This window comes from Mesoplodon bidens, assembly GCF_964165515.1.
Source record: "Mesoplodon bidens genome assembly, chromosome: 2".
NCBI classification, from domain to species: domain Eukaryota; kingdom Metazoa; phylum Chordata; class Mammalia; order Artiodactyla; family Ziphiidae; genus Mesoplodon; species Mesoplodon bidens.
In genome coordinates, this window is record NC_138177.1 from 87,617,975 (window position 1) to 87,644,289 (window position 26,315).

Genomic DNA, 26,315 nt, shown 5'->3' on the forward strand with positions numbered 1-26,315 from the left:
TCTATATGCTTGTGCCTTGAGGTTTGGGGTTATTCAAGGCATCTCTGTCCCTGTTGCTCCAGTGAAGAGCAGCCACTTTAAGTCAATATGCAGGGGGCATCTCTGGCAAGGCCCACTTGTGATTTTCAAAGTTCCCCGAAAGCCAGGGGCTGCAGAACAGAAATATTGCTTGCAGAGTTGACAAGGTCCTCTTTAGGGCTGGTGATTTTGTTGGTCTTATTAATGGCAACCTATAGCCACTCCCACTCACTGACTTTGGTCATTGGAATTTCCAGAATGAGCTTAGACCAGAAGCTATGCTGTAAGAGGAAAGAAGGGCCCAAGAGACCATGTGTGTATTCCCTGTTGTCCCTGAATCTGGGAGCATTGATGGCTGCTCTTGGGTCAGCAGGTGCCTTGACAGAGCATTGATTGGGGAATGGGGTCAGGAAGCAGATCATACTCTGGAATTCAACTGACTCCTTTTCCTTGGAGCAGCACCTCTAATAAGGAAGCCCTAGTATTCATACAGCATCATGGCAAAGAGGCAGAAGAGGTTTGTGGACCAGGAAACATTGGACAAAGGGACATAAGTTTTGGGTGTCACTTAGTTCTTATATTCACTGATCTCAAGAAATGAGTTCCTGTCAATTTGAATAAACAAGTACAAAGATGCTGAGAAAATTCAGAATAAAGGAGTGACGGATGTCAGGTCAAATGAATCAGAAAAGGTTTCCTGGAGACCTTCAAGATGGCGAAGGAGTAAGACGTGGAGATCACCTTCCTCCCCACAAATACATCAGAAATACAACTACAGGTGGAACAACTCCTACAGAACACTTACTGAACATTGGCAGAAGACCTCAGACTTCCCAAAAGGCAAGAAAATCCCCACGTACCTGGCCGTGTGGCTGACAGGGTCTTGGTGCTTTGGCCAGGTATCAGACCTGTGCCTCTGAGGTGGGAGAGCCAAGTTTAGGACATTAGTCCACCAGAGACCTCCTGGCTCCACATAATGTCAAATGGTGAAAGGTCTCCCAGAGATCTCCATCACAACACTAAGACCCAGCTCCACTTAACAACCAGCAAGCTCCAGTGCTGGACACCCTATGCCAAACAACTTGCAAGACAGGAACACAACCCCACCCATTAGCAGAGAGGCTCCCTAAAATAATAATAAGGTCACAGACACCCAAAACACACCACCGGGTGCAGTCCTGCCCACCAGAAAGACAAGATCAAGCCTCATCCACCATAACACAGGCATGAGTTCCCTCAACCCACTGAACAAACCATAGCCACTGGGGCCAGACACCAAAAACACAGGAACTATGAACATGCATCCTGCAAAAAGGAGACACCAAACACAGTAAGTTAAGCAAAATGAGAAGACAGAGAAACACACAGCAGATGAAGGAGCCAGGTAAACACCCACCAGACCAAACAAATGAAGAGGAAATAGGCAGTCTACCTGTAGAAGAATTCAGAGTAATGATAGTAAAGATGATCCAAAATCTTGGAAATAGAATGGAGAAAATACAAGAAACCTTTAACAAGGACCTAGAAGAACTAAAGAGCAAACAAATAATGATGAACAGCAAAATAAATGAAATTTAAAATTCTCTAGAAGGAATCAACAGCAGAATAACCGAGAAAGAAGAATGGATAAGTGACCTGGAAGATAAAATAGTGGAAGTAACTACTGTAGAGCAGAACAAAGAAAAAAAACTGAAAATAACTGAGGGCAGTCTCAGAGACCTCTGGGACAACATTAAATGCACCAACATTTGAATTATAGGGGTACCAGGAGAAGAAGAGAAAAAGAAAGGGACTGAGGAAATATTTAAAGAGATTATAGTTGAAAACTTCCCTAATATGGGAAAAGAAATAGTCAATCAAGTCCAGGAAGCACAGAGAGAACCATACAGGAAATATCCAAGGAGAAACATGCCAAGACATGTATTAATCAAACTATCAAAAATTAAATACAAAGAAAAAATATTAAAAACAACAAGGGAAAAGCAACAAATAACATACAAGGGAATCCCCATAAGGTTAACAGCTGATCTTTCATCAGAAACTCTGCAAGCCAGAAGGGAGTGGCAGGACATATTTAAAGTGATAAAAGGAAAAAACCTACAACCAAGATTACTCTACCCAGCAAGGATCTCATTCAGATTTGATGGAGAAATGAAAACTTTACAGACAAGCAAAAGCTAAGAGAATTCAGCACCACCAAACAAGCTTTACAACAAATGCTAAAGGAACTTCTCTAGGCAGGAAACACAAGAGAAGGAAAAGACCTACAATAACAAACCCAAAACAATTAAGAAAATAGTAACAGGAACATACGTATCCATAACTACCTTAAATGTAAATGGATTAAAACCTCCAACCAAAATACATAGACTGCCTGAATGGATACAAACACAAGACCTGTATATATGCTGTCAACAAGAGACCCACTTCAGACCTAGGGACACATACAGACTGAAAGTGAGGGGATGGAAAAAGATATTCCATACAAATGGAAATCAAAGGAAAGGTGGAGTAGCAATTCTCATATCAGACAAAATAGACTTTGAAATAGACTATTACAAGAGACAAAGAAGGATACAACATAATGATCAAGGGATCAATCCAAGAAGAAGATATAACAATTGTAAATATTTATGCACCCAACATAGGAGCACCTCAATACATAAGGCAAATGCTAACAGCCATAAAAGGGGAAAATGACAGTAAACAATCACAGTAGGGGACTTTAACACCCCACTTTCACCAATAGACAGATCATCCAAAATGAAAATAAATAAGGAAACACAAGCTTTAAATGATACATTAAACACGATGGACTTAATTGATATTTAGAGGATATTCCATCCAAAAACCACAGAATACACTTTCTTCTCAAGTGCTCATGGAACATTCTCCAGGATAGATCACATCTTGCATCACAAATCAAGCCTTGGTAAATTTAAGAAAATTGAAATCATATCAAGTATCTTTTCTGACCACAACACTGTGAGACTAGATATCAATTACACAAAAAAATACAAACACATGGAGGCTAAACAATACACTACTAAATAACCAAGAGATCACTGAAAAAATCAAAGAAGAAATAAAAAAATACCTAGAAACAAATGACAATGAAAACATGACAAACCTATGGGATACAGCAAAAGCAGTTCTAAAAGGGAAATTTATAGCAATACAATCCTACCTAAAGAAACAGGAAAGATCTCAAATAAACAACCTAACCCTACACTTAAGGAAGTAGAGAAAGAATAACCAAAAAACCCCAAAGTTAGCAGAAGGAAAGAAATCATAAAGATCAGAGCAGAAAGAAATGAAAAAGAAATAAAGGAAACAATGGCAAAGATGAAAAGAACTAAAAGCTCGTTCTTTGAGAAGGTAAACAAAATTGATAAACCATTAGCCAGACTCATCAAGAAAAAAGAGGAGAAGACTCAAATCAATAGAATTAGAAATGAAAAAGGAGAAGTAACAACTGACACTGCAGATATACAACGAATCATGAGGGATTACTGCAAGCAACTCTAAGCCAATAAAATGGGCAACCTGGAAGTAATAGACAAATTCTTAGAAAAGCACAATCTTCCAAGACTGAACCAGGAAGAAATAGAAAATATAAACAGACCAATCACAAGTAATAAAATTGAAACTGTGATTAAAAATCTTCCAACAAACAAAAGACCAGGGCCAGATGGCTTCACAAGTGAATTCTATCAAACATTTAGAGAAGAGCTAACACCTATCCTTCTCAAGCTCTTACAGTACAGCAGAGGGAGGAGCACTCCCAAACTCATTCTATGAGGCCACCATCACCCTGATACTAAAACAAGACAAAGATGTCACAAAGAAAGAAAACTACAGGCTGATATCACTGATGAACATAGATGCCAAAATCCTCAACAAAATATTAGCAAACAGAATCCAACAGCCCATTAAAAGGATCATGCATCAGGATCAAGTGGGGTCTATCCCAGGAATGCAAGGATTCTTCAATATATGCAAATCAATTAATGTGATAAACTATATTAACAAATTGAAGGAGAAAAACCATATGATTATCTCAATAGATGCAGATAAAGCTTTTGACAAAATTCAACACCCATTTATGATAAAAACCCTGCAGAAAGTAGGCATAGAGGGAACTTTCCTCAACATAATAAAGGCCATATATGACAAACTCACAGCCAACATCATTCTCAATGGTGAAAAACTGAAACCATTTCCTCTAAGATCAGGAGCAAGACAAGGTTGTCCACTCTCACCACTATTATTCAACATGGTTTTGGAAGTCCTAGCTACAGCAATCAGAGAAGAAAAAGAAATAAAAAGAATCCAAATTGGAAAAGAAGTAAACCTGTCACTGTTTGCAGATGACGTAATACTATACATAGAGAATCCTAAAGATGCTACCAGAAAACTATTAGAGCTAATCAATGAATTTCATAAAGTAGCAGGATACAATATTAATGCACAGAAACCTCTTGCGTTCCGATACACTAATGATGAAAAATCTGAAAGAGAAATTAAGGAAACACTCCCATTTACCATTGTAACAAAAAGAATAAAATACCTAGGAATAAACCTACCTAAGGAGAAAAAACCTGTTTGCAGAAGACTATAAGATACTGATGAAAGAAATTAAAGATGATACCAACAGATGGAGAGATATACCATATTCTTGGATTGGAAGAATCAACACTGTGAAAATGACTACACTACCCAAAGCAATCTACAGATTCAATGCAATCCCTATCAAACTAATAATTTGTCATTTGTCACAGAACTAGAACAAAAAATTTCACAATTTGTATGAAAACACAAAAGATCCTGAATAGCAAAGCAATCTTGAGAAAGAAAAATGGAGCTGGAGAAATCAGGCTCCCAGACTTCAGACTATACTACAAAGCTACAGTAATCAAGACAGTGTGGTACTGGCACAAAAACAGAAATGTAGATCAATGAAACAGGAGAGAAAGCCCAGAGATAAACCCACGCACATATGGTCACCTTATTTTTGATAAAGGAGGCAAGAATATACAATGGAGAAAAGACAGCCTCTTCAATAAGTGGTGCTGGGAAAACTGGACAGCTGCATGTAAAAGAATGAAATTAGAACACTCCCTAACACCATACACAAAAATAAACTGAAAATGGATTAAAGACCTAAATGTAAGGCCAGATAGTCTAAAACTCTTAGAGGCAAACATAGGCAGAACACTCTATGACATAAATCACAGCAAGATCCTTTTTGACCCACCTCCTAGAGTAATGGAAATAAAAACCAAAAATAAACAAATGGGACCTAATGAAGCAAAAGCTTTTACACAGCAAAGGAAACCATAAACAAGACGAAAAGACAACCCTCAGAATGGGAGAAAATATTTGCAAATGAAGCAAGTGACAAAGGATTAATCTCCAAAATTTACAAGCAGCTCATGCAGCTCAATATCAAAAAACAAACAACCAAATCCATAAATGGGCAGAAGACCTAAACAGACATTTCTCCAAAGAAGGTATACAGACTGCCAACAAACACATGAAAGGATGCTCAACATCACTAATCATTAGAGAAATGCAAATCAAAACTACAGTGGGGTATCACCTCACACATGTCAGAATGGCCATCATCAAAAAATCTACAAACAATAACTGCTGGAGAGGGTGTGGAGAAAAGCGAACCCTCTTGCACTGTTGGTGGGAATGTAAATTGATACAGTCACTATGGAGAACAGTATGGAGGTTCCTTAAAAAACTAAAAGTAGAACTACTTTTACTTTCTAAAAAAAAGTAGAACTACTCTACTACGACCCAGCAATCCCACTATTGGGCATATACTCCGAGAAAACCATAATTCAAAAATAGTCATGTACCACAATGTTCATGGCAGCTCTATTTACAATAGCCAGGACATGGAAGCAACCTAAGTGTCCATCAACAGATGAATGGATAAAGAAGATGTGGCACATATATACAATGGAATATTACTCAGCCATAAAAAGGAACGAAATTGAGTTATTTGTATTGAGGTGGCTGGACCTAGAGTCTGTCATACAGAGTGAAGTAAGTCAGAAAGAGAAAAACAAATACTGTATGCTAACACATATATATGGCATCTAAAAAAGAAAAAGTGGTTCTGAAGAAGCTAGGGGCAGTATAGGAATAAAGAACGCAGACATAGAGAATGGACTTGAGGACACAGGGAGGGGGAAGGGGAAGCTGGAATGAAGTGAGATAGTGGCATGGACACATATACACTACCAAATGTAAAATAGATAGCTAGTGGGAAGCAGACGCATAGCACAGGGAGATCAGCTTGGTGCTTTGTGACCACATAGAAGGGTGGCATAGGGAGGGTGGGAGAGAGACGCAAGAGGGAGGAGATATGGGGATATATGTATATGTATAGCTGATTCACTTTGTTGTAAAGCAGAAACTAACACACCATTGTAAAAAAATTATACTCCAATAAAGATGTTAAAAAAAGAAAGACAGAAAACGTTTCCTGAAACAAGAAATATTTTTTAGTATCTGAAAGAGGAAAAGGGATGAAAATAACATTTATTGAATTCCCACTTTTATATGTGAGGCATTCAACAAGGCACGTGTACTTTCTCATGTGTTTCTATGGGCTACATTCTGGATAGTTCCTTCCAGCTTGCAGTGCACTAATTTTCTCTTCAGCTGTGTTTAATATACATGCAAATCCATCGATTAAGTACTTCGTTTCGGTTGTTGTAATTTTTTTAGTTCTAGAATTTCTATTTGGCTTTCTTCAAAATAACTAGATCATTTTTTAGTTTCCATTCCCTTACAAAATTTTGAATCTTGCCTTTTATTTCTTTTAATTGTAAACATAGCTGTCTGAGGGTGATAATTCCAATATTTCAAGCATTTGTGAATCTCTTTGTTATCTGTTGTTTCTTCTGGTTCTCATTCATAGTGTTTTCTTTCCTTGTGTACTTGGTTATCTTTAACTCTCTGCTAGCCAATGTATTTGAACAGTATTTGAAGGAATAATCTGAGATTTAGGGTGACAGTATTTTTCCTCCAGAGAGGATTTTAGTTTGCTTAGTGAGCTTTTACCAGACACCTGGGAATGCTGCCAGTCCAGGACTACTTTCATCTGAATTCCTTAGCCAGAATTCAAGGCTGCACATCCATGAGAGAGAATGTTTACTTCCAGTTCATCTTTACCCTGAGGGTGGAGCCCTTCAGGATCCCAGCTCTGAGAGAGGTGGAGAGTATTTATTCATGCCTCCCACCTGGGATGGGGGTGGGAAGTGCAAAACTCAGAGATCCTTTTTTTTTAAAGCCCAGTGTTCTTTTTTTTTTTAAGGAACATTTATTTATTTATTTATTTATCTATTTATTTTTTATTTAGCCTGCGTTGGGTCTTCATTGCTCTGTGTGGGCTTTCTCTAGTTGCAGTGAGCGGGGGCTTCTATTGCGGTGGCTTCTCTTGTTGTGAAGCATGGGCTCTAGGCACACGGCCTTCAGTAGTTGTGGCACATGGGCTCAGTAGCTGTGGTTCGTGGGCTCTAGAGCGCGGGCTAAATAGTTGTGGCGCATGGGCTTAGTTGCTCCACAGCATGTAGGATGTTCCCGGGCCAGGGCTCGAACCTGTGTCCCCTGCATCGGCAGGTGGATTCTTAACCACTGTACCACCAGGGAAGTCTCCAGAGATCCATTTTGTCACTGTTCCTTCTGGATTAATTTATTTTTCAAAAGCAAGGGTATATTGGGCCATACCTGTCTGAGCTCTCACTTCCTCAGAGATTATGGCCCAATGATTCCTCATTATGTTGTTACCTCTTTGATGATCCTAAGAAAATGTTGTTGTATTTCATCCAGCTTTTTATTTGTCCTCAGCAGAAGGATTTATTCAAATTGATTTGCTTTTCATTACTGCAAGTAGATGTCCTTCTCTCATTTTTCCTTACAATGATTCAGCAAGGTGAGTAGATATGAATATTCCCATTTTACAGATGAGAAAGTGAGTGTTAGAAATTTTGCCTAAGTCAGTGGTCCCCAAGTGGAGGACTCGAAGGTTGAATCAAGACTGTTCCAAGCCCAAAGCTCATTGTTTTCCCACTATACCATGCTTTGGAATGGAAAGAGGAGCAGGAAGCTATTTAAATTGTCCGTGAGGGACTTCCCTGGTGGTCCAGTGGTTAAGACTTCGCCTTCCAGTGCAGGAGGTGTGGGTTCGATCCCTGGTCGGACTAAGATCCAACATGCCTCATGACCAAAAAACCAAAACATAAAACAGAAGCAATATTGTAACAAATTCAACAAAGACTTAAAAATGGTCCACATCAAAAAAAAAAAAATCTTTTAAAGCCACCAAGGGGGTGGTACAATTTGGGAGACTCTGGGACCTCCCTTACTCATCAGTGTCCGATATTTCATACTTAGAGATTCTTGTCTCAGAAAGGTGTGTACTCTGGCTAGAGTGTAAATACCCCTGGGGAAATAAAAAAATAAAAAAAATAAATCTTTTAATGAATAAATAAATAAAGTGTCCGTGAAAGGCCTGTGCAAGAAGTTAGAGGAAAATGGGAGACCTGGGCAGTGAGTTTCATGAGCAGATACATCCACAGAGCAGAGCTTCTGTGTCCAAAGAAAAATTCTCAAAGGCAAAGGGCAGGCCAGGCTGTGCAGGTTCCCTCTGCTGGAGCGGGAGTCCCTGTTGAAACAGATGTGCCCCCTCGAGTGGCCCTGATCTTGGGGACACAGATGCTCCCCGCTGGAGCTGGCGTATACAGAGGGCAGGGGAGTGTCCCAGCAGCTGGGAGCCCAGGTTGGAGCAGATGTGCTCCAAAGAGCTGAGTGCCCAGTGGGAGCCACGAGATTGCCACTAGGTGGAAGGGCCTGGGAGGAGGGCCAGCCCCGGGGCTTTAGGATTCGACTTGACCTGACGGGAACTACACATTGCTTGCTAACTCACACTCCTCTCTCTTCTCTTCCTGCCCTCCTTGTCTTCTTCCTGCTACTGGGAAGCCACCCTGCAGCCTCTCTGGAACACCTTGGTCCCGGACCTCTGAGTTTAGGAAAACATAAACACATTCTGGAATTACTTTTCCGCCACAAGCCGGTTGCTGCTTCTCTGACTGTGGCAGCAGGGGAATTTTCTTCGGGCACTTTCCCCCAGCCAAGAGAACAGCAGGCTCAAGCCCTCCACATCCCTACCCTCCCAGCTCTGATCTTGCTCTCAAGTAAAGTTTACTTCTTCCCTAAAGTTTAGGGCCTCTGCCGAACCAAGCTCTTTAAAGGGGGTGGCAGGATTAGGTGGGGGAGATTTATGCCCCTCCAGGACTTTCCTTTTTCACTCGGCAATATTTCTCAGCTTAATTGTCACACCCTCTACACAGGAGGCTCATGAACACACACAGGTATGCGGGCTCAGTGGGGATCCCACCAGCTGGGAGCCAGTCAGGGTGGACTGGGGAGGGCAGGGAGGAGGGGAGAGGGGACCGAGCCTGGAGCTGGTTGCACACCCAGGTAGTGGCCATGAATCTTTGTCGGGACCTGGAAAATGTGCTCCTGCAGTGTCCCCACGGTCCCCTCTCCAGTGGACTGAGGCTGAGACATACGCCTTCTCCTCTTGAGGACTTTCTAGCTCTTTTTCTCCCTGTTGGGGTTGATGTTTCACCAAGATTAATAGTCGATTGAGTCATTTTTAAAGGGGCCCTGTGATGAAGAGAAAGCACATAAATAAGCCCTGCCTGTCAGCTCAGGCTGCCCTTTCCTCATGCCACCGGTTCTGCTTTGTAGCCAAGAAGCCCTCTGCCCTTACTTGGATACACCGTCCCCCTGCAGCAGGCTCACCCACCAGCCAGTCATGTGCACAGGGCCCTGGAGGGGCCAAGGGGGCAGCTCGGTGCGAGGAGGTGGGGGACGGGAAGGCGGGGGAGCTTCTCAGCCTGGACAGCTGTGCCTGATTGTTCTGGGCCCAGCCTTTTTCCCTCGCTGAAAGGTCGTGGTCAAGAGTATAGACTGGAGGGAGACCATCTGGGCTCAAACACTAGCTTGACTGTTTATTACTTATATGATTGGGGATTATTACTCAACCTCTCTGAGCCTTAGTTTCCTAGTCTGCAAAATGGAGATAATCATAGATCCTGTGTCCTGGGGTTGTTGGGAGAATTAAATAGACAAATACTTGAAAATTACTTGGGCCAGTGCCTAGCACATACTAAGCATTCATACGTTAGAGTTAGTCACGTTACGTCAGTTTCCCTTGGAGCTGCAGTTGTGTTTCCTGCAGAGGCTGCTGGTGTCGTGGAGGCCACGCGGAGCCGTGGGACTGACCTGGCGTGTTCCCTTCCCCGCATGCAGTAGTCACATCGGGCCTGCAGCTCTGGAGGTTAACTGAACGGCAGAGGGCAGAAATGTTACAAAGGAGGGCTCAGAGTACAGAGGCTCGGTTACAGTGTAACGTGTGTGGTCACGTGGGAATTTGGGGGAGCCTGGGAGACGGGCCCTGTCAGCCTGTAGCAACCCCCAAGCCCACCTGTCTTCCTCCATTTAGATTTCATTAAATTAAATATTGACAGCGAGAAGAGCATGCTGCCAGGGCTCAAGGAAGGCTCTGATTAACAAGGAAACCAGGCTGCCCTTGACCAAAGCATTCCCTGTCACCTTGGCAAAAGCCAGAGAGGAGCTGGGAATGGGGTGAGGGTGGAGAAGGAGTGAAACGTCATGGACGTGGGGATATGAAAGGAGACCTTGGTCCAAGGGGCAAGGGCCAGGCAGCTCCCCCCACCGAGTATTCATTTAGTACTTTCCCATATGCCCAGCCCTATTTTAAGCTCTATAGGAGGATAAAAAATAGCAAAGGACGCAGCCCTGCCCTCAAGAAGCAAGAATCTTGTTGGCAACATGAGCCTCACACAAATGAAACATTAAATAAGCAACAAGGGATTTTGCAGGGCTGGTTGTCGTACGTGAAAAATGAGCAGTGGTTTCAGACGACTCTGAAAATGAGGGGGTTGAAATAGATGGTTCTTCTTTTAACTTAGTCGGTGCCCCCCTCTACCCTCAGCTTTTTATTCTGGAAAATTTCAAGAGTATACAAAAAGGGAGAGAGTGGTAACTGAAACTTCATGCACATATCTACCTGGCTTTATCGTTTTTCTCCTCACTCGCCCCTTTTTCCTGGAGTATTTTAAAGCACATTCCAGATATCTGTCATTTCACCCATAAATATTTCAGTATGCATGAAACAGATGGTTTTTAAGGTTTCTTCCATCTCTGACCTGGTGTGAGTGTATGTGTGCTTGTGAATGTCAGAGGAGTTCTCTGATGGGATGAGGAGGAAGTGATATGTCTATTTGGGGGTTGGTGTATGTGGGTAATGCTATTTTACACACACACACACACACACACATACACACAACCAGCTGCCCTAAGGACCACCTCTAATCATTTCAAAACTATCTTTACTGATCAGAGCAGATCTCATCCCAGAAAAGGCTGGCTGGAACAGCTTCGACATGAGGATCCAAAAGAGGTAGAGACTGAAAGAGAATCGGCTAAATGTCCATTTCTCCATAAAAATACGTAATGAACCCTACTACCTGGCAGGCAACGTGCTTACTAAACACTGACAAAGCGGAGGTGACCCAGGCAGGCAAAGCCCCTTCTGTCACCAGCTTACATGGGGGTGTGGGGTTTGGGGGCAGAGAGCAAATGGGCCGGTGTGTACTGTAGGAGTGCTGTTCTGGGGTGTCACACCTCTGAGGCCTCTCACAGAAGCGAGCGTAAGACACAGAGAGAGAGAGAGGCAAAGGCTCAGAGACCCAGAGATTAAAGATCGAGGCCAAAGGGGCCAGGCTCCAGGCCCCTCCAGGCAGGCTTCAGAGGCCAGGTGCCTGACCAGGGTCCAGCCCGCGGCTCATTTCCACCTTCCAAAGCAAAAGAAACCCTGCAGGGGCATGATCAAGGCTCAGCGAATGCACCGAGCTGAACCAGACCAAACCCAGAAGCTCTGAGCCCAGGGCTGGCAGCATGTAAGATGCAGAAGGATGCTTCTGGGCTTTCCATAGCTCAGCAGAAACGGAAATTGGCCTCAGGCCCTGGAGCAGGATTTCAAGTGCCTGAGATGAGGTTAGAGGTAATAGTTAAGTGTCTTGGGGACCCAGGAATTTAGTCCTGGTACAGGCTCAAGGGGAAACCTGCCTAAAGAGTGATGACTGAATTTAGTCCACCACGCCTAAAAAGTACCTTTGAACAGCCCACCGTGTGTCCGTTATGGCAGGAGTGCTGCAGTAACACAGAAGTAAAACCCTATCTTCAAGATGGTGATGTTAAGTTTGTGAGGCACCTACTATGTGCCCAGCACTGTGCCAGGCCTGCTGTCATGGAGTTTCCCATCTAATGAGTAGAATGATGTGCAGTTCAGATAAGGCTTAATGGGAGAGAGAGAATGTCTTCTGGCCCTTAGAGGGTGGGGGTGGGTGAGGAGGGGAAGGGAGAACACACAAGATGAGGGAGGGTGGCACTAGACAGTACAGGGTGGAGAGGAGGAGGGCCAGAAAAGACTTGGGAAGGACAGTTGGAATTGACTGGATTTAGCCAATGGGCCGTGGAGGGCAGAGCGCTGTTGATGACTAGGGATGCCTGGTGACCGTATATAGGGTCAAGCGGCCAAATCACTCAGCACCTCAATCTGTCCTGGCCTGGGGCTAGGATTCCTCTCAGCACTAGGTCCTTGCCTCTTGCCCACTCCTTCCCCTGCCACCATGCCAGCCGGAGCTACAGGAGAAAGAAACAGAAGTGTGCTGGCAGAGACAAGACTGGACCTTCAGAGAAGGTCTGCACAACCACAAACACTCTGTGCACAAGAATTTGTCTGCTTTACCGCCAGCCCACCCCAGCTTCTGCGTTCTAGTGCTCCATCACCTCCGTGGACTTTGACCTCAGTGCTCATGCCCTTTGGGAGTGCCATCTGGTGTCCGACCTGGCCACAACCCTACCTCTGCTGTGCACTTTGTGGCCCTTCCCCCTTCCTCCCGAGGTCAGACCGACTTTCTGCCATAAAGGCCCACCCTGGTGCCAACCAAAGCTTCTTGTGCTAAGGGTCCCCTTTGTAGGGGAGACAGCTCATCCCTTCCTGAGAAACGCTTGCCAGCCCAGGGTGGCAGAAGGCTGAGAAGCCGCCCCGGGGAGAAGGGCTGTTTGATGGCCATGTGGAGAAAGAGGAGCAGATGGTGCAGGCCTGCAGGACAGGGTCTCTGAGGGAGCACCGTGGTTTGACAACACGCATGTGCTACTCTTTCTTGCCAACCTCTGCTCCCAAGGGTGCAGAGGGGGTAAACAGGGATAAGTCTCTGGGGCGCTGAGACCGCGGAGAATGGATGAGCAAGGCCTAATTTCCAGAAGAGCGTGCCCGTCAAGACTGGGGCTAGTACTTTGACTGTGCCAAGGTGACTCCCGGCCCACGGGCGCCCTGAGTCAGGTCACGGGCCCCCTCCAGGTCTGAAGAGGCTCGTCCCCAGAGCTGGGTCCAGTCAGGGCAGGGTCCCTCGACTTCTTCCTTCCAAAGGATAAATGTCCTTGCAGAACGCGCTCGGAGCAAGCCCACTTAGAGAGCAGGGAACCACTGACTGGGTATTTAGGAAATGCCACCAGAAACAACCAAATTCTGATTTTCATTTGAATATTTTCCCATTGACAGGAGACCAATAGTGAATGTGATTACATCTCCTTCCCGGGCTTTTATACGAAGGTGCCTGGCACCATTCCTGTCTAGTTATAACATTGGTTTGCTGTCTGCTTAGCCTCTGTATTTTCATCCGTGTTAGTGTCTCTTTCCCGGGAGCTGTGTGAGCTAAAGGGATTGTGTCTTTACGGGAGTCAAGCTTCACTCAGCACCATGATGTGACTACGGCGATCACCTCTTTTGGTGACATGGCTGCTGCAGGCCGCTCCTTGGTCTTTACTGTCCTCCTACTAGTCATGATAGGAATAGACTCAGCTAGGAGGACTATTTGGACCAAGTGACAACATGAGGGTGCTTAAGGATTAGGTAGAGGAGACGAGGTCTACTCCAGAAGCTGAACTCGTTAGGGATAACCAGTCGGTTTAAGGTATTATGTTCAGTCATAGTTAATTTTAGCATTTCACTTTTTCAGTTCTAGAAGCTCCATTTGATTCTTTTTCATATCTGCGTGGTGGTTCCTGATACTGGTCTATTGTAGTTCGCCTTTGTGATTCCATCCTTTATTTTGAAAAAAAAAAAAAATTTCCAGATGTAACTCTTCTGCATCTAACAATTCCAGTATATGAAGTTCTTTGGTTGGGGCGGGGGGAGTCTAAATCTACTGTTTGTTTTTTTTCTGTTGACTCTCACTCATGGCTCCTTGCTTCCTTGTGATTTTTTTAAGCAAACTCACATTTCCATGATTTTAATCTGTAGGAATCCTGAAGGCCCCAGTTAAAGGTGTTTTCCTCCGGACAGGATTTAAATCGGGTTTGCCCATAAGCTAGGTAGTACTACCATCTTGGGAGCACTTCAGCCCATGTGCTGGGCCTGGCTTCAGTGGAAAACTCTGAGAAAGTTCCTTTTTGCCACTGGGCCAAGGTCCAGTTTCCCAGTGACGGGTCCCAGGTCACCGGGCTGCCGTTGGCACATGCCCTCAGAGCAACAGTGTCCCTCCCTCTGCTTACTGCACCCTCCTCCCAGCTGTGATTTTCCCTTGTGGTTTGTTCCTTTTTAATAGGGGTAAATTACATCTCCCCTACTTCACGTGAACTCAACAATGCCTCAAAAAGTGTATTTTATTCGGGATTTAGATGTTTTGCAGCCAAAGGGCTCCCTGATGGTCTGATCCACTGGGGTCAGCAGTTCCACTGCTAATCTGTTCATAGTTCATCCACTCATTCAGCAAATACCCTGAGTGCCTACCATGTGCCAGGCACGGTTCCAGGTACGGAGGGTACAGCCTCCGCCCTCCTGGAGCCTGCAGTCTGATCCCAGGAGTCAGTCCCGGAGGCCCCTACAGTCCATGGAACACATACCAGAGTTGCTGCTTTCTCTCTTATTCACTCTGAGTGTTGAGTCCTTATTGTGCACGTTGCAACATGGCAGGCTCCGGGGATGCAGAGAAAGAGAGCCCTGTGCTCTGATGACACTTTTGCCAATGGCAAAAACAGCCATTTCGAGAGGTACAGCAAAGGCATAAAGGCGTAAGGGGTCTGATGGAGATGGAAAGACACAGGAACGAGTGAAACTCGAGAGCCTGAGGGAGGTGACATTTGAACAGCATCTGGAAAGACGGGTAGCTGTTGCCTGGGAAAGAGAAAGAGTTCCCAGGAGAGAGAAGGGCCTGGTTAAAGGCTTGAAGTCAAGAAGGAACCTGATGCCTCCGGGAGCAGAGAGAAGTTCAGTGTGCAGAGTGTAGACAGCAGGAGCAAGGGAGAGTGGGAGCTTGGCTGAGATGTACACAGGGTTTGCCCCATCCTCCGAGCCTGAGTTCCCCCCCCAACCCCGGGGTCCCTTCCTTCCCTTCACCCTCACACGGAGTCAGTTACCAAGTCCCCCAGGTTCTGCTTCCTAAATGATCCGTGTCCTTCTCCTCCGTCCCACCCCCACTGCCATTGCCTTGGTTCCAGCATCATTATTTCCTGCCTGGACTGGTGCAGTAGCCTCTTAACTGGTTTCCGTTCATCCCCATCCAACCCATCCTCCACTCTGCCTCAGTTTGCTCTTTCAAAGATGAATATTTAATCATCTTACTTTAGGAGAAAGTTCAGATTCCTCAGATTCACCCAGGAGAAAGTTCATGTGACCACCTCTCCAGCCTAACTTCCTCATCTTCCTCCAGCCAGTAATTCCTTATAGTAGGCAAGCCCTACTGCTTTACGGTTCAGGAAACTGGCCTGTGCCACTGCCTCTGGGAAGTCCTCTGACCACCCTCCAGCTTGATTTAGAGGTCCCTCCTTAGTGCTCACACAGGACCCTGTATACAACCTTCCTGTAGTGTAAGGACACTGAACCATCATCATGATTTGCTTGTCTATCTTCCCTATGAGATCATAAGCTCCTTAAGGGAAAGGGACATGTCTATCTGGCTTTGTATCCCGAGCACCTAGCAGAGTGACAGACACAAGGCAGACACCCAGCAGGGGTTTGATGAATCAATCAATCCAGAGGGATGGGATAGAAGCTGTGGGCCCATGCAGGTTGGTGTGTGTGGAGTACACACGATGGGCAGGGCATTCCTCCAGTGATCAGGCCGGCTCTCAACTGATTTATGACCTTGGGCTCTCAGTCTCCTCATAGGTGCAGTGACTGGTCTGAATCTGTTGCTGCCACCATTTTCTGGCTCTGACATTCTGTGCGTCTGAAGATCTGTGACCTCTAGAGAGAGGATGGTTGAGAGCAGTGGTCCTCAAAGTGTGGTCCCAGATCACCAGCATCAGTGTTACTTAGGAACTTGGTTAGAATGCTGATTCTCAGGTCTTCTCCAGACCTACACAATCAGAAGTCTGAGGTTGGGGCCTAGCAGTCTATGTTTTAACAAGCCTTCCACGCAATTCTGATGCACACTAAAGTTTGAGAAGGCTGGATTAGAAGAACAGCTTTGTCACCCAGCACAATCGCTATTGAGGTGGCAAAATAAGGAGGTTATCGCCACAGACTCCCAGTGGCCAAGAGCCTGCAGCTGTGACCAGCTGTGCCCCTGAGGGCAGGCCAACCACAGCAAAGTCCTGGAGAGGTCACACATGCCCCCTTGCCCAGGATTCTTTGCCGGCAGAACCCAGAACTCCTCCCTTAGCAGCTGAGAGCTTCCCAGCATGGTGTCTGGGCTCACACCACTTTGAAAGTGTCTCCATTTTCTTGAAGCTGTTTTCCCCTGTGGATTAGCCAAGTCCTCTGGCTCGTCTCTCTCCTCCTGCAGTAGGGCATAGTAAGAAAGAGGATGTTCTGCAGTCAGACAAGCCCAATTTGGAATACTGGCTTGGATTGGCTGATGATCCTGAGCATGTTAACTTCTCGGAACTTCGGTTTCCTCATCTCATAAAGGGGGCTAATTAAACCTCATAAGGTTGTTATGAAGATTGAATGGCACATATTGATGCTAAGTGAAAATAAACTATTACTGAATTGTCACTGTGATTGTTAATAAATTCCCCTGCTCTGAGCCTCAGCTCTCCTCTCTGGGTCCACCCACCAAGGTCTTCAGAGGAACCTCAAGGTTCCAAAATGGCAACTCATCCTTTTGGCTCCTCGCTTGCTGCTGGGGCTCACTTTGCAGGGGAGCCCAGGAGAGTGCCTAGCTGTAGGGTGGTGATCAGAGATGTGGTGGTTTTATTTCGCGGGAGGAGGGACACACTGTAGGAAGGAAGAGTAATACGGGGCTTTCATTTCATTTCCCAAGTCCCCCTCCTCAAGAATCAGCGGCGCAGGGGTGTGGTTAGGCGGCTGCCCTAGGTCCAGACACCTCTGAAGTGCCCCCTTGCTCTTTAATCAGACTGCTGCCCGCCATGTTGGCTCCTCGGGGACCATGGCTTTGGGCTGTCGTAACTAGTAGTGTGTGTAGGGGCTTTGAAATCTGAGAGGCTTGATCCATGTCCCGGTTCTGCAGTGGGCTAGCCAAGTGACTTAATTACTCTGTGCCTCAGTTTCCTCACCTGTAAAATGAAGGTAATCATTGCATCTATTGCTTAGGGTTGCTGGGAGGAACAAATGAGATCATGTATTTGCAGTACCTGACATGATTTAAGAGCTCAAAAATAAAAAAAAAATGATTACAGCAGTGCTGCTCTGTAAGAGGGGATTTGGACATGAAAAGGGGCTGACCAGATGTTCCTCACGGGGTGAACTTATCAGCCAGGCTGGTGTCTTTTGTGTCCTCTGGGGGGGTCTACCATTGTCCTTTGCCCCCGGACAAGGAGGCAGCCCCAGGGCTCTGAGTACTGGAACTGCTGTGGTGCCTAGGCTGCCCTAACTCCCCTCCTCACCCTGACCCCAGCCACGAGGACAGCTTTCAGCCTCATCTGCATCTCCAACACCGGAGATTCTAGGAGCAAAGGCGGAAGCCAAGTTCAGGGGCATCTCAGTGGAGAAGGTGGGTATAGAAGTGGGTGTAGCAGTGAGACGGAGACCTCCTTCCTGCAGAAACTCATCGAGGACGTGCCTCCGTGTCAGAGCTCCCAGCAGCTGGACCCCAAATGGACGGTGGCCGGGCCTCCAGTAAAGAATGCACTCCCCACGAGCTGGGCAGCCTTACCCCTACCTGAGAGGAAGACAGAATCAGACGGGGGAGCTTGGCTTGCACTTATCTCTCAGCCCCTGGAGGAGGGAATGAAGGCAGCAATTAATTGTACAAGGCCGGTGGTTTGTGAAGCTTAAGTTCAGATAAAAAGTTTAATTATCCCTAAGCCCTAATACAAATTAATTAGCCTTCCATATTAGGAGGGTGAGCTTCCCTGCTCTTGCCATAGCCCAGACTTCACTGCGGGTTACCGAGGATGTGCTGGGAGAGAAGCAGGGAGCCCCTGAGCCCCACCCAGTCAGGAGCAGACAGCTGGCTCCACGCTGGCCCCAGCTAAGGGCTGCGTGTGAGTCCTAGGTCTGGGCTGAGCACCACAACTCCCCTATACGTGGCATGTCACCTCCAGGAGAGGTTTTCTTGTCCCTTACATTTCTCCACCCTCAGAGCCAGGATGGGAGGTGGGGGAGGGGAGTCCTTATTTGCCTGAAACGAGGAAGACAGAAAGGAAATAAGGCTATGGCTTAAAAAATTTTTTTTCTAGGCCACGACATTTTCTGTATTTTTTTTTCCTCACCCCTTTCCTTCCTCAAAATTCCACGGAGAAAATAGGCCATAGAGGCCACGAGGACTTAGAGAATCACTGTCAGCTCCAGCACCTCAGTGTTCCTGCCCAGGTGGGCCCAGGAGGGGCCGTGGGACAAAGGGCACTGCCCATCACAGTCACTACAATCCTAACAGCTGCTGTCTAATGAGCGTTTACCGTGTAACGGGAATTTAGTCTTTGCAAAAACATTACGAAAAGGTATGTTTTCTTCATTAACTCACACATTCAACCAACATTTATTGAAGTGATTTGAGCAAGGGAATGATGTGCTTGGATTTGCACTCTAAGACTATGGTTCTTTGTGAATTAAAGGGAAACAAAAGTGCAAGTGACGTGTCTGGTTAAGGGGCTTTTGCAGAAGTCCAGTCGAGAAACGACAGTGGCCTGGGCCTAGGATTTATTTAATAAACATTTATAATAAGTTCTTAATATGTGCCAGAATTGAGCCTTTGACAAATGGTAACTCATCTTATTCCTCACAACAACTCTGTGATGTAGGTACTATTATTTTATCAGTCCCAGGAAACTGAGGACAAAGAAGTAACTTGCATAAGAGTCACCCAGCTAACAAGTGGAGAGCCAGGACTTGCCCCGGATAGTCTGCTGCCCAGAGTGCACACTCTTGTCCGCTATGCTGCACTGCCACCACTGAGCGGGCAGAGATGCTGAGAAGGGGGTGAGCGCCAGCTGACTCCTCTGAGCCCTCTCCCATGACCACCCACTCCCCTGGAGAAGCAGGATGTGACGGACAGAGCAGGACAATGGAAACAGACTGACCTGGGTTTTAACCCATTCAGTTCTGCCTCTTACTACTTGAGGACCTTGAACAAGTCACTGTCCTCTCAGGACCGGCTCCTCAGCCCTACTTGACAGGGCTTTTGTGAGACCCAGTGATGCCAAAGTTCCTAGCACAGTCTCCAGTACATTGTTCCCTTTCATCCTTCCATTCTCCATCCCCTCTTCTTAGGCCAAACGATCCTGTCCCTTTGATCGTTTCCCCTATGAGAGGATTTCCAGACAATTCACCCTCCCACCCTCCCTTCTCTGGACATGACCCAGTTAATCATATCCTATACAATATGTAGTGTCCAGAACTCCACACAGCGGCCTAGAAGTGGTCTGCACCAAGGAGCACAGTCTGAACACCCACTCCCTTTTTCTGGGCAATGTACTCCTATCAGTCCAGCCTAAGGTGGCATTAGGTCTTTAGCAGCTGCGTTACACTGGTGGCTATGTTAAACTTAATTCCCCCCAGTGATTTTTAACTTGGATAGCTTTTAAGCTGGTCTCTCTCATCAGCTATACAAGGCATTGATTATTTGAATCAAAATGCTGGTGTTGTCATCTATCTTTGTTAAAATTAATCTGGTTGATTTCACCCACGATTACAACCTATTAAAAATCCTTTTGACTTCGAAAGACGTCAATTCATAGTAGTGCTGTCATTTAGAAATTTGAAGATCTTGATTAAAAATAATCAGTCATAGCCTCATCATCACCAGTATCATCACCATCATCACCATCATTGTCGTCATTGTCATTGTCATAGGAACCAAATGGAAGAAGGTTAAACAAAGGCAATAATTTGTTAGTATGCAGAGTCAAAAGAAGGCTTGCACAACCAAGCCACAGGAAAGTCAAAAGTAAAGCTGGTCATCAGTAAGAATTAGGACAGGAACTCGAACCTCCATCAGATTTCCCTTTTCACCTCTCATCTCTTTCTACTGTCAGCCTGCTCCCTTTCTAACTACAATCTGGCTTTTCCCCATGGCAGAAAGCATGGCTGCCAACAGCTCCAGAGCTTTATTAGTTGCAGTTTCCACTTCTGTGAAAGAGATTGGGATTTCCCTGGGGGCGCAGTGGTTAAGAATCCACCTGCCAATGCAGGCAACGTGGGTTCAAACCCTGGTCCGGGAAGATCTCACATTCCACGGAGCAACTAGGCCCGTGCACCACAACTTCTGAGCCTGCATTCTAGAGCCCGTGAGCAACAACTACTGAGCTCATGTGCCACAAATACTGAAGCCTGCATGCCTAGAGCCCGTGCTCTGCAACAAGAGAAGCCACCACAATGAGAAGCCTGCGCACCACAACGAAGAGTAGCCCCCGCTCGCCACAAATAGAGGAAGCCTGCACCCAGCAATGAAGACCCAATGCAGCCAATAAATAAATTAAATAAATAAATAAATGTTTTAAAAAAAGAAAGAAAGAAAGAGATTGATCTGATCTCAAGGGTAAAAATCCAGGGGAGGAGAAAAAAATTGACCAACATCATTAGCCAACAGTGTAAATACAAATCAAACCCACAATGAGAAATCCAAGATAGAGTTAACATATGATCCTGCAATTCCACTCCTGGGCATATATCTGGAGAAAACTCTAATTCAAAAAGATACATGCACTCCAGTCACTATTCACAACAGCCAAGACATGGAAGCAACCTAAATGTCCATTGACAGATGAATGGGTAAAGAAGATGTGGTATATATATATACAATGGAATATTACTCAGCCATAAAAATGAATGAAATAATGCCATTTGCAGCAACACAGATGGACCTAGAAATTATCATATTAAGTGAAGTAAGACAAAGACAAATATCATATGATGTCACTTATATGTAGAATCTAAAAAAAATGATACAAAAGAACTTATTAACAAAACAGAAATAGACTCACAGACATAGAAAACAAACTTATGATTACCAAAGGGGATAGTGGACGTGGGAGGGAGAGAGACAATTTAGGGATTTGGGATTAGATCCACGCTACTATATATAAAATAGATAAACAACAAGGGCCTACTATATAGCACAGGGAACTATATTCAATATCTTGTAATAACCTTTAAGGGAAAAGAATCTGAAAAAGAATATACATATTATATATAATATATACTATATATATAACTGAATCACTTTGCTGTACACCTGAAATTAACACAACATTCTAAATTAACTATACTTCAGTTTTTAAAAATGTGTTAAAAAAAACAATACAATGAGATACCATGTCACACCCACTAGGACAGCTAGGATCAAAAGACAAATGAGACATGGAGAAATTGGAACCCTAATTTATAGCTAGTGGGATTGTAAAGTGACACAGGCACTTTAGAAGACAGTTCACCACATGAGTCCCAGAGAAATGAAAATATATATCCCCACCAAAACTTGTACACAAATTTTCATAGCAGAGTTTATTCATAATAGCCAAAAAGTAGAAACAATCCAAATGTCTCTCAACTGATGAATGAGTAAACAAAATGTGGTCTATCCATACGATGAGATATTAGTCAGCCGTAAGAAAGGAATGAAGTACTGATACATGCTACAACATGGGCGAACCTTGAACCCTTAGCACATTATGCTAAGTGAAAGAAGTCAGGCGCAAGAGGCCACATACTGTATGATTCCATTTATATTAAATGTCCAAAAGAAGGAAATCCATAGAGACAGAAAGTAGATTAGTGGTTGCCTAGGGCTGAAGGGTGAGGTGTACAATGGTCACTGACTGCTGATGGGTGCTAGGTTTCTACTGGGGGTGATGACAATGCTCTAAAATTAGACTCCGGTGATGGTAACACAACTTTGTAAATACACTAAAAAACCATTGAATTGTATGATTTAAGTGGATGAATTTTATGGTATTTAAAGTGTATCTCCATAAAGCTGTTTAAAAATGAATCCAGGAAAGAACTCATTGACCCAGCTTGAGTCAGATGCCTATTCTGAATTTACTATCTGTGGCCAGTGGGAGCAGAGGCATCGGGGAAGGCTTGTAAGAATATGGCAGCTCCTCTGAGACCCAGCGCCTCTGGACAGAGTTTATGTCGTAATGGGGAGGGGAGGGGTTCAGTTCCTAGGAGGGGGTAGGTTATTAGCAGACAAAACAATCGATGCCTACCACACTGGCTATTTTTATAGAGAATTTACATTTACCCAGATATAGCATCAAGTGGTGCTTCTGAATTATCTCATTAATTATCACAACAACCTTGTAAGTTAGGTTTGTAAAACCCATTTATATTGGTAGAGGCTCAGGTTACATAACTTCCCTAAGGACACTTAACTATTTAGTAAGTAACTTTGGGCTCGGGTTCAACCCAGATCTGATTCATCTCTCAATCATTAGGCCACACTGCCTCCTTCTGGCCTTACATGAGTTGTTAAAAAAATTCTGGAATGCACCACTGGAGACCTAACTTTAGATCCCTCTTTATTTCGTTTGCTCATTTACTCTTTCATTGAAGGAGACTCTTCTAACATGAAAACCAGGAACTTCCTTTGCTGTCCTGGGACCATTGTTGTTTATCTTTGAGAAGGGCTGGAAGACTCGAGATGGCTGTTCAGCCCCTGCCAGCCACACTGCTGTCCCCTCCACATTCTTCCAGCTTGTCCAGGGTACAGAGAACGGGGGCAAGAACACACCTTGCTGCAACGATGATGCAGTAGGTCTGTAGCGGTCTCCTGATCCACCAGCCAGTTAACCCTCTCCAAACAGGAAATAAGGGTCATCTGGCAAGATGTGTGTTTAGTGAACGAGTGCAGCTTATTTTCCAAGTGTTCTTACGCTGTCTGCTTAACAATCCACTCTCAAATTCTGCCCGCAACTGGATGGCAGAATTGATGCAAGCCAAGCCTGCTGGTCTGTGGTTCCTCAGACCTCCTTTCCTTTTCTTTAAATATATTGATACAGCAGTGTTCCATCTCTAGTCTCCTGGTATTTCTCTGCTGCATCATGATTTCTCAGCCATCATGGGAAGTGGTTCTATAACACCATCTGCACATTCCTCCTGTCTCCTGGGGTAGGATCCAGGTGGGCCTGTGATGGGAATCCACTGAAGACAGCTGGCCACTCACCTGCTCTCCCCTCCCCTACCTTAAGCTCTGGATCTTTGTTTTTCCACATTTGTCCTGGCCTTCCCAAGATAAAGCATGTTCTTCTCGGTGGAGAAGGCAGAGAGCGCAGGGGAGTTGCGTTGTTCAGCTTTCTCTCTGTCATCTGTTTCCAGCAGACCATCTGCCTAGCAGTAGGCACAACTTTCCTTCCAGTGGATGAAACAACATTCCTGCTGTCCTTAGCATTTTTCACCACCTCAATCACTGAAATGTAGCCTTCCTGACGCTATTCTTACATACTCCTGCCACGCTTTGTTTTCACCCATGGTCATGTACCCAATGTCCACCTTTCAATCTTGTCATCTGAAAACCCCAGCTAACATGATTCACTTCCAGGGCAGCCCCATTTTCTTCATCACTGGGATGATTTGAACTTGGCAACAGCTTCTCGGCAACAGAGATCATGGTTTTCAGACTGTCTAGGTAAAAGTAATAGTATTTATTGTTTGTAGAGCTGTATACGTCACAATAGGATTATGACCTAGGTTACTCTTATATTCATTTTTGAGACAAAGATACTGAGGCCTAAAGGTCACACAGTTATTTTAAGATGGAGCTGGGTGAGTCTTGAACCCATATTGTCCAACTTCGGAAGCCAAATTCTTGACCATTTCATCGGAAGCCACTCCTGAGCATCATGGCAGAGAAGGCAAACCTAGCATCAAAGTTCCCAGAAGGAGCTCTCGCAGGCCTTACTGTCAGTGGCGTGACTGAGACAGCTTGAGCCAGAACAAAGGGCCTGGACACAAGGAGAAGGAAGATGGTCCTCAAAGCAGGAGCCAACTTCATAGGGTGTTGAGAGGCTTAAATGAGATCATTCATCCGCTTGCCAAGTATGTGTCAATCACTGCACATCCTCCACAAAGCCCTTAGTGTTAGGAGGTGAGGACTTCATAGTTCTGAAATGGCTCCCCCATCCCTTTCCACAGCCTCTCTGGACCCCAGGACACCTGGGCCCCTCAGGACAAGTGACTTGGAGCCTGACAATTTCAGTAGCAACAATTTCTGGTCACCCTAAGCCAGTTTCTGCTCCAGACACCCAGAGGGCACAGAGGCAGGGAGATGGTGTTTCTGGCTTTGGCCAAAGGAGTCATCACAGCTCTTTTCTTAACTTGGCCTTTAAATTATCTCAATAGAGAAGAGGCTAAACACTTAACCACTGTGGAGCATATCTTATTGATTGGAGGAGAGAGGCTCTGGCTTGCTTGCCTGGGGCAGCCGGCACTGTCCCAAAGTGGCTTCACGGCTTAAGGGGCTGCGATTTGGAGCTCATGGTCCCCTCTAAGACAGCGTGGCTAGTAGAAAAGAGATGAGAGCAAGAGGAGTGTGTTTTACTCCCAGGTGTACCCAAACGTGGACAACCCACTTCATGCCTCTGAGCCTCAGTTCCTGCATCTGTACAATGGGGATCGGGGTTCCAAGCTCACAGGGTTCATGGAGCTTATGTGAGGCAAATGTGTAAAAGTGTTTTGGAAATTATAAATCTCCACATGAATAGAAGGCAGTTTATTATTCATCGTTTTTGTTATCAAAAACGAAATTGTGTTCTTCTTCTGCTTCACAATCATCCATGGCTCCTCTTTGCACTTGGATGAAACCCACGCTCCTCGTCGTGGCCCACTAGATCCCGCATGGTCTGGACCCCACCTGCCACCTCAGCTTCCTCTTGTAGAACCCACCACCCACCCTGTGAGCCAGCCCTGCTAGCCCTTTCAATGTTCCTAGAACAGGTTGAGCCCCTTCCTACCTCAGGGCCTCCGTCCTTTCTGTTCCTGCTGCCTGACACACTCTTCCCCAAGGCTGTTGCCTGGCTGGATTCTTTACCTTCAGATCTTAGCTTAAATGTTACCTCCTCAGAGAGGCCTTTCCTGACCACACTCCCCCAACCTGGCACAGCACCCATCTCTGTTCTCTTCATAGAAATAGCCAGAAGTCACAGTGTTTTTATATATTCACTTTACGGTCTTCCCCTGGTAGGATGTTGGCTCCGTGAACATAAGGATCTTGTCTATTTTGTTCACTCCCGGGTCGTATCACAGTACCTGGCACACAGTAGGCACTCTAAACAATTGTTGAATGAAGGAGTGAATGACTGGCAGGGAAGCCTGACTTGTTTCCCAAATGGCCCTTCTTCCTTACACCCACTTCTCTTTCTGTCTCTCAGATATGGAGATATGGTGCCCAAGACGATTGCAGGGAAAATCTTCGGCTCCATCTGTTCCCTGAGCGGTGTCCTCGTCATTGCCCTGCCGGTCCCTGTGATCGTTTCCAACTTCAGCCGGATTTACCACCAGAATCAGAGAGCTGATAAACGCAGGGCACAAAAGGTAAGCCTCAGACCCGGGAAGGGGGCAGGCAGCACCAGAGAGGGTGTTCTTGGCCTTGTGTCGCTGTCACAAGGAGCTCCTGGGAGAATCACTGCGCAGATGGCCTCTGGCTTTGGAAGGTAAAGCAGCGCCAGGTGCCTTCCTACCTACCAGTAACCTGCATTCCAGCCACAGACAGCTGCACGAGGCAGCAAACCCTCAATTATCCACAAGCTGGTGTTCCCCCTTTCAGAAGATATTCTGT

At 45.4% G+C, this 26,315-nt stretch overlaps 1 protein-coding gene across 1 annotated transcript in view; it reads left to right on the plus strand.

The window, feature by feature from the left end:
- The window catches only part of KCND3 (potassium voltage-gated channel subfamily D member 3), a 223,226-nt gene that overhangs the window by 185,552 nt on the left and 11,359 nt on the right, over window positions 1–26,315 (plus strand). Inside the window, exon 3 of the mRNA XM_081224878.1 lies at window positions 25,909–26,071. Coding sequence (XP_081081004.1) covers window positions 25,909–26,071 — 163 coding nt within the window. The remainder of the gene's footprint in view (window positions 1–25,908; window positions 26,072–26,315) is intronic.